This window comes from Conger conger, chromosome 17, assembly GCF_963514075.1.
Source record: "Conger conger chromosome 17, fConCon1.1, whole genome shotgun sequence".
Classification (NCBI taxonomy): domain Eukaryota; kingdom Metazoa; phylum Chordata; class Actinopteri; order Anguilliformes; family Congridae; genus Conger; species Conger conger.
Window position 1 is genome coordinate 23,135,633 of NC_083776.1, and position 16,821 is coordinate 23,152,453.

The following is a 16,821-nucleotide window of genomic DNA, read 5'->3' on the forward strand; positions in this document are numbered from 1 at the left end:
TGCAGTTATGTACAAGTTTTTCCACTCAATCAACTGAGCTTAAAACAAGGTCTAATTTCAGAGTGGAAATTGACCCACAGGAGACTTCCCTATGTGCTAGGAGCACTGCAGTACCTGACCAGATGTTGCGGCGTCTCTTTAAAGCCTCACAGGCTCATAAAGGCCTTTAATAGCGGATATTATCTTCTCTTGAACTTGAGGCTGGCATGTGTGAGAGCTGTGCTTTATGGGGGCCATTTTGGTGAAACACATCAAAGCCTATCCCAGCTGTAAATAACAAGCCCTTACGTCAAGGGGCTCCTCAATTAACCGAATACGTTTGACCAGTTACCACCGACACCACTGTGAAAGACACATGCCACCTCCTGGAGCTTCCACAATGGGGAGCGCAGCATGAGAGCTGATTTATAAGCCAATATCAATAACAAACCTGTAGATTTAAGAAAAGCTGTGGAACACTGTTTTCTCTTAGATCTATTATTGAACTATGAATCATATTAACTGGCTAAATTGGAAAATAAAAAGAAGGACATCCACACAAGTGATTCTTCAAGAGCTAAGCTTAACTGGTGAAATTGGAGCTTGAATTAAACAGTTAATTTATGTTTGAAAGGAAGCCCTGGGAATGTGCCTGGCTGAAGACACCGCGCACCTGGTCCTCCAGAGAACATATAACCTGAGACCAATGTAACAGGGGTGGGCTTCATGGGGAGCAGAGGCTGGCCAGACTACAAATCCAGTGAAATGATTCCATACATCTGTAATGGACTACAAATCCAGTGAAATGATTCCATACATCTGTAATGGACTACAAATCCAGTGAAATGATTCCATACATCTGTAATGGACTAGAAGTCCAGTGAAATGATTCCATATGTGTGTAATGGACTACATTTCCAGTGAAATGATTCCATATGTGTGTAATGCCAGATACTTTCATTGTACTTGTATGCTCATCAGACAAATTTAAACTCATTTGAATTTCTGGCCTCAAATTTATATTAAAAAAGTTACATTCTGTCAATTCCTATCGACACATATAAAAAAAAATGTTAATGGTAAATATTGAATGGCTTTGATATATTACTGTAATACATGCTATGGGTTACCAAATACCTGCCCTTGTTTGTATTTTCTTGCATAAGCACCCCGCTGGCCTAAAATGGTACCATATTGTCCTTGGAGTTGTTCAGAAGACCAACACAGTGGATGGAGAAGGCTGGATCTCTGATCTCTTGGGCAGAACGTGAATGATGTTCCGGGGGAGCGGGTGAGTGACCTTTTAAAAGCGTGTAGTAGCATTGGTGTGATCCTGCTTGTTCTTTGAATGCTCTTACAGCGAACAGCTAAGGTGATTCCAGGCATGCTTTCCTTTCTTTTCCTGCCAGCCAGCCGGCAGCGTGCGGAGCAGAGCTCACTCCATCAGTCACGCGTCCCTGGATTGAGTTTCCGAAAGGAGCCGTCTGAAGCTCCCCCAGGCTGCGTCCCTCCCCCACCCCCCCTCACCCCCCTCACCCCCCCCCCCCTCACACCGCCTCCCCCGTGTCACTCATTGTAATGACAAGCCCACCTCTGGAATTCCAAGTCTGGGAGACACTCCATCTGGGAACCAGCTTACAGACCCACGGAGTGCAACAGGGAGAGGCAAAGCGAGGGAGAGGGAGGGAGAGAGAGAGAGAGAGTTTGTGAGAGGGGAAGAGGTAAACAGAACAAAGCAGGGAGAGTGTGTGAGAAAGAGAGAAAGAGAGAGTGTGTGTGTGTGTGAGAGACAGAGACAGACGGAGAGAGTGTAAGGTCTTGGAAGGTCTTGGCCCCTGCTGTTGGGTGTGTAGAGCAAGAGATCTGGGAGGAGGAGAAAGAGACAGAGAGCAGAAGGAGACCGGCCGTCACACACACAGACATGCTGCCCCACAGTTGGATCAGTGCCCTGCCCCTCCTGCTGTTTCTGTCCAGTGGGAGCGCAGACCCGTCCAGGTGAGTCTGCTGGATACTCGCCTGTCCGTTCCGTTCCTGTGGAACCACTCTGTTTAACCCTCTAATGCAGTGTCAGATCACAAATGCTGTATGTGATTGGAACATTGTTAGCTTAACATTGTTATGATGTATGATATAACAATCACTACTGGTAATTTGAAAGCAATGGAATGCCATTCTAGCTGGATAGTCTTGGATCAATGGGGATGCAGTCTGGGGTTCATCAGGGTGACTCAGGGGAAGGGCAAATGAAAGCAGTAGCAATCTTCCTGCAAGGATACTTCAAAACAGTAAAATAATCCCGTTTTTCTCTAATCTTGCTACTACCAGATAACTCTCTAAGTAATCTGTGTTGTAGTAACTCTTTAAAAAATCAGTAATGCACTTTTCTCAGCAACAATGCACCAGCTCAGGTCCTTAGGCTCATGGAGAATAAAGTAGGGTTATATTATATTAGTTAATCTGTTTCCCAGGGGATATTAAGCCGTTAAATTTGCCGTTTACCTTGTCATGCTGAAAGCGGTTTCCGTTTTTTAATGCAACGTAATGCACGTACACAATACAGGCACGCTTTCACACAGAGGGCTCTGTGGCCCTCACTATGCATGGTATGGGCTCCTGTCAGCTAAATGTGGCAGAGGGCGTCTGTCAGTATCTGCTGGACACCTGTCACTCTGTGAACTCCATGTCCTGTGGGCTATTCTGGTGGAACTGCATGGGGCGTAATTTTTACCCTGGTCACGCTGGGGGCCTGGGAAGTGACTGTTTACTGCACAACAGGGAAACAAATCACAGCTGATTTAAGGGGAATCCCTATACACTAAGTGTTAATAGTGTGTATTTTCAACTCATTTAATATGCTCTTCCCAAAGATTCGGTCAGGGAGGTTGATATTATGATGTCTTGTGGGGTAGCATAGATGTTTTTGACATCGGTACGTCACAAGTACAAAACTCTGATCTCTTATAGGTAGAAAAGTGGTTGTGTCATGACTCAACGTTGTTCAGCCTTGTAGCCATGATGCGGGGGTTTGTTTGGGGGTTTAGACTGGATAACACATCATGGTTGTGGATTTAAGGTATGGAGCCCACGATCACAGTCAAAGAGCCCACACTGAATGATGTGGAAGCTTTGATTCAACGCTAAGGTGTAGAAAATAATGTGCCATCTAATTTCGTTTTTGAGGTGTTTTTGTGATATGGAATTATATCCAGGTAGTTCTTTGTCTGTCTGTCTGCCTCTATCTCTATCTCTCTCAATTTCAGTTCAATTCAATGTGCTTTATTGGCAGAAATGCCAAAGCAAACATAAAACAAGTACTGTAACAGTATATGTAGAACATGATCAGCAATGAATACTAATATAATTACAGTTAAAATGAAATATGATAGCATTTTGAAAACATGAACTATAAAATAATAAATAGTCTTTGGTGTCACTCACTGTCTCTCAGGCTGTGGGAGGCGGAAATCTCTCTCTGTCTCTCTCTTTATCTATCTCTATATCTCTGTGTGTCTGGGCCTTCTGTGGTCAGTTGGTTTGTTTGGAATAGCCTTTGAAGGGGAGGTTAATTAGAGAGTGGGTGCCTCAGCTCCTGGTGCTGCTGGTGTTCGGGCGTGTCTTGCTGTGGTTAAGAGGAACCCAAGGCTCAACCTGCCCTCCTCTCTCCATGTGGAAAGGTTGAACGAGTTCCTTCAGAATTATTTGCCCATCGTGAACTCCATCTGCAGGTAGTTCACATCATATTCCTTCCCATTTCAAAGACTCTCTCATGGAAGAGTATGCTTTGCGTTCATAAAAATCTAAGCAATCGAAGCAAACTAAGCACTTGACCTTTGTCATTACCAATCAGAAAATCATCAGACCATACAGTATGCGAAATAGATCAGTGGTTATTTGTAACCATCACTATGCTGACAAGCAATGCGTTAATTCCTGTTTATTAGTAGAGTAGCTCAGTTCATAAACCGTTCACCAGGGGCTGTTTTCAACCATATGTTAACATTTCAGTTGTCTTCATATTATACATGCACCCCATGTCCACAGGGTCAGAAATGACCCACCGGACCCCCTGTGCTCATTTTAAACCCAAAATCTATATTTTTCATGTTGAAACGTGTCACTCCTATTTCATGTTTCACAGTTTGGACTATAATCCTTCAGTCTACACCACCAGTTTGTATCAGTTTTGTATCACCTCTTATGAAACACACATCGATTTTTTTGCTGCAATGAGACGTGGTGCTTAGCTTTGATTATGACGTCTGATTTCATGACTGCGGGGTTAAATAAACATACTTATAAGACAATATTTGTACCACTTAAAAAGGGCAATGCTGAAGAAATTACATTTTTGGGGTTTTCACTGCTGTTAAATTACAGGGTGCTTTTTGACCCTGAGGATTGACCTTTGACCCAGGAGGGTTAAATAAAGGGTGTTGCCGGGGAGTTCTCTCACTGTCCTCTCCCCGACAGGAGCGCCCGACAGGCCCAAGCAGGTAGTCACCCAGGTGTGTGTCGCTATGGCAGGCGACTGGAGTGCTGCTATGGCTGGAAGAGGAACAGATTCGGGCAGTGTGAAGGTATGCCCCCACCAACACACATTTCCCCTCTTTCCTAGAACAGGCATCTGGTGCTCCCATGTAGCAAATAAAAAGTTAGTTATTATTGTAACCATAGTGATTTATTTCAGCAGTAAGTTATAAGGTGTGAATAGATGGAGTGCTTAGACATACACGTGATTATAAATCGAACTATAAAAATGACCTGGTTTGACCTGTAGGTGAATATGGTGACATAAATATTACTGGAGCGTTGTAAGAGACTCCAGGGGTGTAGGGCTTGCATTGCACAAAGTTCAGCTAAGAGTGTTATTGTCTTTCTATGGGAGGTACAGCCAGTCTGAAAGGTTAAGTACCCACTTCTTACAACATCGGAGGAAAAAACCTATATACCAATTGTGATGCATGAATACCAATACCAATATTTAAACAAACAATACAGACTGGAATTATTCATTCTGATTAGCACTGATCTGGCAGTGTTCTATGTACACTTTGATAAAACTCTCTCTCATTCTGAGCCAGTTTCAACCATACACATGCTCTAGCTTAACCCCGATCTCACTCTGAATGCACCCCAAACTCCCCCGAGCGCACTCTGACCAGCCACGGTTGTGTTTCTCTCCTGTTGACCGCCCCCAGCCCAGTGCGAACACGGCTGCAAGCACGGGGAGTGCGTTGGCCCCAACAAATGCAAATGCTCTCCGGGGTTCACAGGAAAGACCTGCAGTCAAGGTCAGTGATGTTAACAACAGTTCATCCCGGGGACGGCGGTGTTTCCTCTGCGGTGTTTGACTGGTGCTCTTTCTGCTTCTCCTGCTGGAGCGGGGGGCGGGCGGGGCTGTTTGAGAACGCACAGGAGCTCACAGACAGTGCGTCTCGCTACGTTTCAGACCCGCCCGCCCTCCGCTCCAGTCACATGAGGTCACTTCCCATGCAGGCTTGTGCGAGGAAAAGCCATTTCACAGGCACATTGGTGTGTGGATTATTTAATCAGCTGCTAATAATGAGATGCAAAGATCAGGCATTTTCAGAATAGGAGCGGCATGTTTATGGGCTGTCTGTATGTCGGCGGGTGATGAGCTAAATATATGTACAGTCGTATGATCATTATGACTGTCACCTCTCATGTGACCAGGCATATAGCCAGGCATCCCAGTAAATTAATGAGAGGAAGGTCAGCAGGGAATAGGAAAATGTAGAAAAATTTCCCTCCTATTTATACAGACATGTGGCTCTAAAATGTGAAGGCACTTGCAGGTCACAGTCCCATGTTCCAATGGCTGTTCCTAAAGCTCTCACTGATTCTGGCGAGAAAGGACTTTGTGTATTCTGCACCATATGCCTGAAATATCCTTCAGAAAGTAAACAAAATAAACCTTCAGGCCTTGGGACTAATCTGGCAAAATGAATGTGAAGTAAAATGTGAAAAATAAGTGTGTGGCTCTGTGCAGATCTGAACGAGTGCGGCCTGAAGCCACGCCCGTGTGAACACCGCTGCATGAACACGCACGGCAGCTACAAGTGCTACTGCCTCAACGGATACACACTCTCGCCTGATGGGTCCTGCGTCAGTGAGTATGGAACCCTGCTCCTCCAGGGTCCTGAACTGAGGGTTTTACACCCTCTCTTTACCTAGGAGTCAGGAGGGTCCAATCAGTAGCACTAACTGTTCAGTTAATTACCTAGGAGGAATGGAAACCAGGGCCAGATTTGGTTTTCTGGGCTAGGTTTGATGGTACCCGGTGTAGAGTAGAGTAGAAGAGAAGGTGGGAGGGGCTTCTGTCCTATGATGGAGAAGGGGAGGAGCCTCTTTACCAGTGAGTCTGGGGCCCTTGGGGGTGGGGTGGCACTTGTGTACCAGTCAGTTTGGGGAATAGTGCAGCGGAATATCAGGGTGGTTCATATGCTGGACATATAGTGACTAAATAGGCCTAGAAATTGTATTGTTTTTCATTCTTTCAACTTACATTCAACCAATTTCCTACAATTCTACAGGCCTGTATCTCCTACACCTTGAGTTTGTTACTGGAGTGCAGTGTTGCATTTTCAGGAATATGTTAATCTAAATCAGCATGCGAGTTGCTAGGTGCTAGTTGCTGTCAGTCTGACACGCTGACCGTGTCCCACAGACTCAAAGACGTGTGCCCTGGCTCACTGTCAGTACGGCTGTGAGGAGGTGCAGGGGGAGATGCGCTGTATCTGCCCCTCGGCTGGACTTCAGCTGGCCCCAGACGGAAGGAACTGTGTCGGTGAGTGACCCCTGACCTTTGACCCCTGACCTCTGACCTTCTCCATCCAGCTGGAATGCAGGCTGATGGACAACTTTCATGCAACATGGCGAAGGCCATCACCCAAAAGGGGATGGCCTACTTTGTGAGAACCACTACATGTCAGACCTGGGTCAAATACGTAATTGTTTTGGACTCAAATACTATTCTGTGCTCGATTGATCTTGGTGCAATTGAGGACCAGAAGGTTGGATTTGCACTTTTTGAGAGTATTTCATAGGTTCCAATACACCAGACACACTTAGTAAAGCATAGAAAAGTATTTGAATCCAAAACAATTACGTATTTGACCCAGGTCTGCTGGCGCGGTCCGTCTGGTCACACACAAAGTGCCGTGGGCCTTTTCCCATGACTGTAGAAGGGTCCTGTGGCTGGTACTGGAGATAGCTCTTAACCCCAGCGCTGTACAGGAGCAGCTGGGGAGACACCTGGGAGACAGGATGTTGGGTATGAATGAGCTCCAGAGCTGGCCTGGGGGGGAGAATTCCCTCTGCTTTCTGGAAGCTCAAATCACAGATGACCTCCATGACCTGTCGCTGCTCTGACATGCTGTAGAGCGGTCCTCCAGGGCTGAGAACTGCTGGTTTCCCATCTTCCCTTTTCCTGGGAGACAGTCTGGCCAATCATTAGCAATAATTACCAGGGAGAAAATAAATTCAGGGTTGGATTTGGATTTGACGGTCAGAGTTGTTGATTTTCCACTAATTGGATTTTCATAGAAAATGCAAGCCAAAAGATCTAATAAATAAATCATATTTTTTTCAATTAGATGTATTTTAAGATACAGTTGATCATTGCATTGAAATTATGAGAGAACATGTTTACAACTTGAGTTATGATTTGGACTGTTTTCAAATCTTTTCAAGCCTTGAAAAATAATAATGCAATAATGCAAATAATAATGATAGTTTTCCTCATATTAGTTTATATCTCCACATGAAAGACCTGTAAAGAGACTGTGACGTGAATCATGTGCCATGCTAGTGTGGTGCATATTGAAGTTTCATCGAAAGATTAATCTGCTTTTTTTGGAAAGCAAGAACCTGCCTCATCCACGTGAATAACAAAACCTAGCTGTGCAGGGGAAACCCAGGACAGCAGCAGCTTTGGCAACCCAAAACAGGAAAGTGCAACAGGAAAGAGTTTATTCATCATAACACCCCCGAAGGCATATATTTTCATTACCTTTTGTTAAAACTATTCTTCCCACCGAACTGCAGAAAGCCCCACCCCTTAGAGTTCTCAGCGGATGGGAAAGGTGGTTCTGAAGTGGCTGGTGTTCATGGAACAAGCAGCATAATAATAATAACAGGAATATCATAACCCCAAAACAGATATTGATGAATGTGGGTCGGGAAAGGACCTCTGTCCCTCCAACAGAAGATGTGTCAACACTTTCGGCAGCTACTTCTGCAAGTGCCAGACTGGGTACGACCTGAAGTATGCAGATGGGAAATATGACTGCTCAGGTAAGGGAGTTCAGTCCAGTCTTGTGAGCACATGAACTTGTGTGATTTCTTCTTTTTAATGTCATATGGGGGTCATATGAGCTAAACTGTTGTGATCAGTGGAACTTGTCTTGACTTTCACAACAAACAAAAAATTCTCCAAAACAAAATAATTTGTGATTGGTCAAGGATAGGGATAGACCTTTCCTCATTGGCTGTTGTGCTTTCAGATATTGACGAATGTGCTGCCGGTGTCCACGCCTGCAGTCGCCATGCCGACTGCTACAACACCCAGGGGTCCTACAAATGTAGGTGCAAACCAGGTTTCCGTGGAAACGGAATCGAATGCTCCGGTAAGTCCAAATATGATGTTTTTGTATTGTATTAAACATTTATTTTATTGGCAAACATACACTTTATGATAGTGATTTGAAATATGAGGTGTGACGGTTGCAGTGCTGAATTTTCCCTCCGAAAGCTTGGAATTATGAAGTTCTAGAATTAGATCCTCCCTCGTCTATCCACTTCATCCAGGATGAAGTTCTGGCTACTTTTATCATCTCAGCTCTTTAAAAATTCATGCTGCTTGAGAGCTGCCAAGGCCTACTTCCTGTTTTCAGAGATCTCTGACCTGCGGAGATGCTAGCAAGGGACCGCTGGAGATTGAGGCCGCACCTGTGTAAATATCTGCCATTGTGTGCGACCGTGTGCACAGCATGCCTGGCGCAGGAAGGCTGCTCTAGGGGAGAAGTCACAGCACACTGTGATCCAGCCTGAGATAATCCCAGCATTAGGGCTGTGCTTCTCAGAGTGACTTTGTGCCAATTGAAGATGCCTCTCTGTTTCTGTAGTAAAGCCATTTTATCAGAATTCATGGGATGGAGACAGGGGCAGTGCCGATGAGTCACTCAACGGTGAGGCCACGTGGAACGAAAGGCTTCAGCTTTGTCTGTGCACTTCCCACCGCCCACTTCCTGTTCCACAATGCTTTGCGCCCCAGTCCGCTCCTCTGCCGAATCCAGATGGCTGTTTTCCGCCTCGTACATAGCTTGCTCCACACTGTCGCATGCACAACAGCCTTCAGCATGCAGCCTTTCAAATCACCTTGACCAATCACCAATCACTCTTCAAATCACCTCGTCCAATCACGCTGCAGGCTGCACTGATGTAACAGATGTGAAAATGTGCATGATGGAATAAGCTTTTGCATTGCTTTTCATGACTTCATAACAGCAGCTTCATAATACATGCAATACGCAGTACAGTTCCTCTATAATGTATTAAAGTGCTTCAAATATTTATATATCAAAAGAAAACTACAAGTAAGTCAGCTGTAATGCAGAAAGTACAATCGGCATTTATTTAATACGTTGCTGTATATAATGCATAATGGGAAATAAATATTTTTGTTTTTAATTTTAACTGCTATAGATGTTCAGGAAAGGTTTCAAAAGTGTAGCTTGGAATGCTGTATTGTTGGCCTTGGCTCATTCCTGCACGAGACACAAAGTAAAGTGTTATCTTACTTTGTAGATTATTAGAAGGAGCTGCAAAAACAGTCTGTGGAGTCAAGACTCCAGACTCCACAGGGCTGCTGTTCGTTGGTGTTCATATTTGGACTGCATGTCGTGTTTGTTATAGCCTAATAGTCTCAGTACTGCTGTAGACTTTGCTAGAAACACTGTGGTGTTTGTTATAGCCTGATAGTCTCAGTGCTGCTGTAGACTTTGCTCTAAACACTGCCTCAACAATGCAGCCCTCCCCGACCCCCCCGTCAAATTCCCACACGACGACCATCTGAAGAACGTGATCCCCGAGCCGGAGGTCACGACGCCACCCCGGCTTCGCCTGCAGCCCTTCGACTACGACGGGGAGGTGTACATCGGCAACACTGAGGAGGAGCACGGCAACTTCTCTGAGGAAGAGGAGGAGGAAGGGGAGGAGAACCAGGTGGAGAACGAGGATCTGAGTCCCAGAGGGGATGTCTTCTGTGAGTCTCCTTTCCTCTGCCTCCTCTCTGCTAATCCCTCTGTATCCTAGCGCTGGGTGGTCCTCTGCACGAATAAACACACACACATTTACACACAAATACACGCACGCACACACACACACAAATACACACAAACATGCACACACACACAAATAAACACACACACACTTACACACAAATACACACACACACACTTACACACAAATACACGCACACACACACACACACAAATACACACAAACATGCACACACACACAAATAAACACACACACACTTACACACAAATACATGCACGCACACACACAAATACACACACACTTACACATAAATATACACACGCACACACGTACACAAATACAGACACATGCGCACACACAAATATACACACACATGGAGTCATGGAGTCACTTTCTAAGTCCTAATATGGTCAGTGTGCATGAACACAAAAAGGCTGCAACACTAAATTAACTAATACAGTAATCCTGGGAATTTTACTTTATATCTAGTTATTTTCAACTTGGACATTTATAGAGTGGTTTACACATAAAACAGGGATATAACTAGTAGTGAAAATCCAGATTTATATTTGTTTCATTTCATAAGGAAAGGTAATGACATGCATCATGGGAATTGTGCTTATCTGAGCAAGACGTTCCCAGGGCACGAGGGTCGTAACTGCTGTCTGACTGTCTCTCGGCTGAGGATTCGGGTCATGGCGACAGCTGCTCACCTCCGTCCCCGTCTGATGAGTGAACTCTTCTGTCCGGCTTTACGCCAGTGCACTTTAACCTTCGCAGGTGTCCTGGCCTTGGGCACCCTGTGAAGTTTGAGCCTGTTCCTAATTATAGATACCACACTTGACACTAAATTTGTGGCTGACCGAGACCCTTAGTTGTGTGTGATGGCTGTCACAAAGACCAAACAAAGATTTGTCTGGACAAAAACGCTGCACTGAAGCATATCCTATTTTAGATGCATGTCCCGGCAACTGGTCTGAGAGGAATGTAGGAAGTATCTGCAGGCCATTTGCCGAAATAGTTTTCTGGATTTACTATTAACATTGAGTAATGCGGATACAATTCCCTCACATTGTAAGTTCATAATGACACAAAGATTTCATAATTCAACATAGTATTAATGTATTCATTCAAAGTCGAATTCCATAAGTGTTATTGCACCCAACCTTTCATAGTTTTATCTCGGTAGCACTCTATTTCAGCAGTCTGATGAAGCTAGAAAACATGAACTGCCAGGTTATTATCTTTGAAAGGAACTTCTCCAAGCTTTGAGCAAGCAGTGCCAAGCATAATGACAACGGAGCTGCAGCCAAACATCACTGCCGATTCTTGTCTGACTTCAGACAAACTCCTCAGCGTGATAGAACCAGAGGTATGTGGCCAATGTTGGCGCTTGGCATAGACCAGGGGAATACATTCTGAGCTACATGGAAATTCCCTAAAGGGTTTTGTAAGGCAGTCCGGTCCACACACTTGGTATGATGAGTGAGTTGGTTTGCCATCCTGCAATGTGAGGAAAGATTGTATTTGTAATACAGGCATAATGGCATGATGTAGGAGATACAGTAAGATGCAAGCAGAATAGCCTGAGAGACACATTACATAGATTACTAGCAGTGCTTGGCAGGCCTAGTCGGAACCCATGTTAGAAAATAGTATGCTCATGCTGACGTATACCCCAAGTATACTATTTTACACTTAAGAATACTTTAAATGAAAGTTTATATTGAGTATGCTTATTATACTATTTTTTCACATGGGAGCTCTCTATGGTCTTTGTTTCCTCTACTATTGCTTACATTACTACCTGTCTGGGTAGGAAAGTAAAACACCCCCCTCATGTTTATTATGGCATTCGCCTTTGACTCCAATTTGTATCTTTGGCCTCTTAAGTTATATGACTCATTGTTACTACAGGACTGGTATTTTTGTGTTTAACAGAACATCTGATAAAGCTTCTATGAACTCTCAGACCGGGGCACCATTTTGTAAGTGTGATCTGATAAAGACATTACATCACACTCAATGTGTTCAAAATATTTATGTGCATTCCAACATCCAATTAACCTTTTATTGCTTTCAGCCTGGACTTGTTTGGGTCTTCTGTGACATTTGTAAGACTGTTAAACCCAATTGTTTTCAAGTTTGGGCAGGGGTATAGTTAAATGTGAATTAGTGTGAGTATCTATTTGATTAGCAGTTCTGGCTCTTTTTTTTTATAGCAGAACTGACCTCGAAGTTCCTTGAGTAGGATTCAGTAATGTTAGTCAGGGAGACAAGAAAGTCCAACTTAGAAATTTCACACAACATGCAAGTGCCCGAGGGCATGGCTCTCCCTGTACACATCCTGTGCAGTGGGGGAGGTTGAGTTGAAAAAGCCTGGCCTTTTATTATCGTCCACCGGAACAGCTGTTAGACAGACAGACCTCACTGTCTCTGGGGAGAGAACCTGTCATCAGACCTCTAATCCCTTCACTCATCAATCAACTTCTTCTCCGAGTTCCATTAGCGATGCCTATCTGGTTCAGTTAGCAATGCCTGGGTACATCAGCTTCTCCAGCTTCAGCTCACAATGCCTGGATACATCAGCTTCTCCAGCTTCAGCTCACAATGCCTGGGTACATCTGCTTCTCCAGGTTCAGCTAACAATGCCTAGATACTTCTGGTTGGTTGAGGCCCCTCAGAGAATTTAAAGTTAGTCAGAAGATTTATGAAGCCACAAATTGCTTCTTTTTTTCTTTTTTTTTATGTTCAATTGCGGTACATTAACATAAATGACAGATGTGCATGAGCCTACTTGTAGATGGAAAAAGTCTAAGTGGAATGTTTTCAGTTGAAATCTTATTTTTTTCTCAAATGAGCAGTCTTGTTCCACCACTGTACATCAAAATTTCCCCTAGTCAGATTGTATATTTTGTCTTGCTGAGCTATATTATGTTCTTGTGGTTGTATAAAAAATATTTTGTTCTCCTGTCTGTGGTCTAGAGATGACCAGCTTGCAGAAAACATCCTCACAATGTTGCTGCCATGTCGTGGCAATGTTATAACATTGACAAAACCTTCCAACAAGATTGCGAGAACATTTTGTGTTAGCTGGGCTGATGCTACATCTCCTGTCTTCATCTCAGCTCCGGAGTCAGTCTTGGGTCCAAAGACGGAGGTGAAGGGGATTCCTGTGACTCATGGACTGGAGGGTAATACAGCTTTTCTTTTTTTACACAAACCTCTGTTCAGTCTGATTTTGGAGAAGCTACCTTTTCATATTATGATACGAATTATATATAGGAAAGCATTAAGCAGGAGAGATTGCCCTTGATTCCATATTTAAAATATATCATCCAAGAAACTCTCAGGGAAGAATTAAAAAAATTGAAGAGTGTCTGAGCTGTTTGCCTGCCTTTTAGAGTTCATCATGGACTGCAACTTCGACCAGGGAGCGTGTGAGTGGGTGCAGGATAAGGAGGATGACTTTGACTGGGGTGTGTCCTACCACGATAAAGGTAATGTTCGCCAGACATTTGCACATGTATTGTAAGGTTGTTTTTGTGGAACTGACATTTATGTTGAACTTTTACATTACAATTTAGGCATTTAAGAAAGCTGTTAAGGAGGCAAAGTTTTCTCTAAATGTAGTGGCCTTAAAATCCCAGGATGATATACGTATGTCTGGGGTTTTTCTGATCATATTCAGAGCATACTCTTCAGGAAGAAAATTACCGTTTTGGCCCCAGAAATATGACATGCAGCTTCACTTTACAAACCACTGCTGAAGTTTTCCTTCAATTACCAAAACAAGAAGCGGTCTCTTGGGTGATCCCTAACTCTTGCCCCCTGTCTGCTTGAATAGGGAACTACATGGTTGTGAGCAGTCTCCTGTGTGATCCCTGACTCTCGCCCCCTGTCTGCAGGAATAGGGAACTACATGGCAGTGAGCAGTCTCCTGTGTGATCCCTGACTCTCGCCCCCTGTCTGCAGGAATAGGGAACTACATGGCAGTGAGCGGTCTCCTGTGTGATCCCTGACTCTCGCCCCCTGTCTGCAGGAATAGGGAACTACATGGCAGTGAGCGGTCTCCTGGGCGAACCCAAGGACCTGGCGCGTCTGCGGCTGCTCCTGAGCGACCGGGCCCAGAAGGCCGGCTTCTGCCTCACCTTCAACTACCGTCTGGCGGGGCGGCAGGCCGGGGCGCTGCGGGTGCTCCTGGATAACAGCCGCTACGCCGTGTGGGAGCAGAGCCGCAGCCGCGACCCCGACTGGCACACAGAGCTGCTCAGCGTGGCCTGGGAGCAGGAGCCCCCGCAGGCGGTGAGAGAGGGAGAGCCTGCGCCTCGCACGCCCGCTCAGACCCTCCGTCTCTCTCTGTGGAGCGGTGTAACAGTGCATGCTGGGTATTTCATTTACCCAGCATAATATTTAAAACGAGGATATTTTGTTTTACCCCCCCCCACCCCCAGCGTTGTTTGCCAGAGATGGAAAATCCAGGTTTGGAGAGTAAAAGCCCTCCCTAGTATTTTGTTCCAGTCGCATGGATTTGCTAATTAGCACAATTATTCAGACAGGATTTGTGAAAATTAATCACAAGATTTGTGATTTGTGAGAACTAATTTGTGAAAACAGCTGCCCGAGTTCATGGGTGAAAGAAACACATGGCGGGACTTTCCACCTCTGTTGTTAAGGACATAGAGGGGTGAATATAACTGTGTAATGACTTCTGATATACACTTTATTAGGAACATTTTTACTTTACCACACCTACTTATTCATGTGGTTATCTAATCAGCCAATTGTGTGGCAGCAGTGCAATGCATACAATCATGTAGATATGGGTCAGGAGCTTCAGTTAATGTTCACAACAACCATCAGAATGGGGAAAAATTTGATCTATGTGACTTTGACCGTGGAGTGATTGTCGGTGGCGGACAGGGTGGTTTGAGTATCTCAGAAACTGCTGATCTCCTGGGATTTCCACGCACACTAGTCTCTAGAGTTTGCAAAGATGGTGCCAAAAAATAAATAAATCCAGTGAGCAGCAGTTCTGTAGACAGAAATGCCTTGTTAATGAAAGACGTGAATGCCCAGACTGGTGAAAGCTGACAGGAAGGTGACAGTAACGCGAATAACCACATTTCAACAGTGTTTTGCAGAGGAGCATCTGGAAAACACAACACATCATAACTCTAAGTGGAAAGTCAAAAATATAAGTCTAATAAATACCTACTAAAGTGCTCACTGAGTGTATATTGTCAAAATGGCTGGTTTTAAAATAACACAGAAATAGTCAAGGACAATGCGATGTATCCTTAGAGCACCTGGTTGAGTCTCCTGTTGTTCCTCCATTCTCAATCTGTAGATCATCTTTGAGGCAGAACGAGGCACATCTGGAGGGGAAATCGGGCTGGACAACGTGGTGCTAACCTCAGGTACCTGCCAGGAGGATGAACCTGGAATCTTCTGAGCTGCGTCACACCTGTTTTTACCTGTGTAATCCAGGGAATGTGTCAGCACCTGTCCCAGATGTCCATAGTCAATGCTGCATCATTCACGCCTAGTCCCAACTCACAGACAGACATCAAAGGAACAAACTATACTACATTTGAAATCTGATGCAACTGTGTATCTCCCCCTTCTGACAAATATTAATCCGTTGAAGTGTAGGTTTTATTTTTTGGATTTTTTCCCCCCTAAATTCTAAGTCAGTGTTCTAGAACTCCATTGCTTTCAATTGCCATGAGTGATTGCTACATCAGCATTAGAATGTTCAGTTAAGAACATGCTAATCACATATTTGTGATCTCACACCTTATGAGTTAAGGACACACATATCATTGCAAGATGCTGAGCTGTACACAGGGTTGCTTTCGTGGCTGATCACCCTCAACTGTATACCCCCATTTACAGCATTCAAAAAATTACACAACTGCCACAACATTCAACAATTAATCCTGTATGAGCCACAAAGCTAGGGATTTGCACACATGCATTCAACATGTACAGACTGCTTGTGTGCCCGAGATACAATTTTTTGATAAAAGTGATAAGCCTGAACGAACCCAGCGCTTTCATCTTCCATGTCTCATGTTTTCAGCCGATTAAGAAATAATCAGTAACTCTCAGTCTCAGTAAAGCAAAATCTGTGTTTGTATGGTTTTGCTTTAGTTTTGATGTGGTACAAGGGTGCAGCGGTGTACTGTGTAATTAGCAGATGCTTAACATCACTAAGGCAGGGACTGGTTTCATTTGGAACACTGCAAATAAAATGAATTCTAGATTAATCCTGAAGTATTACTTAGCAGTCTTTAGTTGTCATTATTGTCCGTTTTTATTATTTTAAGATTCTATCTCACAACTGTTGTAAATTCTGTTTTCATACTGTACTGCAATAAAATGAAATGTGTTTTTATAAGTTTTACATATTTATTTTACTTCTGTTTAACTGTGTAGAGCATGATCACTGAGGGTCAGATCTGGGGTGTTATTGAGGCCTGCAGAGAGGGCAGCCATGGGTCATATCCTGTGAAAGAACAAGGAGCTGGTCTGCTA

The 16,821-nt window shown here is 44.2% G+C and overlaps 1 protein-coding gene across 1 annotated transcript; it reads left to right on the forward strand.

The window, feature by feature from the left end:
• Nucleotides 1-1,687: 1,687 nt before the first annotated feature.
• Nucleotides 1,688-16,661, forward strand: LOC133116525 (epidermal growth factor-like protein 6). Its single transcript, XM_061226166.1, has 13 exons — nucleotides 1,688-1,974; nucleotides 4,450-4,556; nucleotides 5,178-5,270; nucleotides 5,990-6,109; nucleotides 6,668-6,787; nucleotides 8,161-8,295; nucleotides 8,505-8,627; nucleotides 9,126-9,188; nucleotides 10,031-10,264; nucleotides 13,410-13,475; nucleotides 13,686-13,781; nucleotides 14,324-14,586; nucleotides 15,632-16,661. The coding sequence occupies exons 1-13, from the start codon at nucleotides 1,901-1,903 to the stop codon at nucleotides 15,734-15,736; spliced, it is 1,599 nt and encodes a 532-aa protein (XP_061082150.1). The 5' UTR covers nucleotides 1,688-1,900; the 3' UTR covers nucleotides 15,737-16,661.
• The last annotated feature ends 160 nt before the right edge of the window (nucleotides 16,662-16,821 follow it).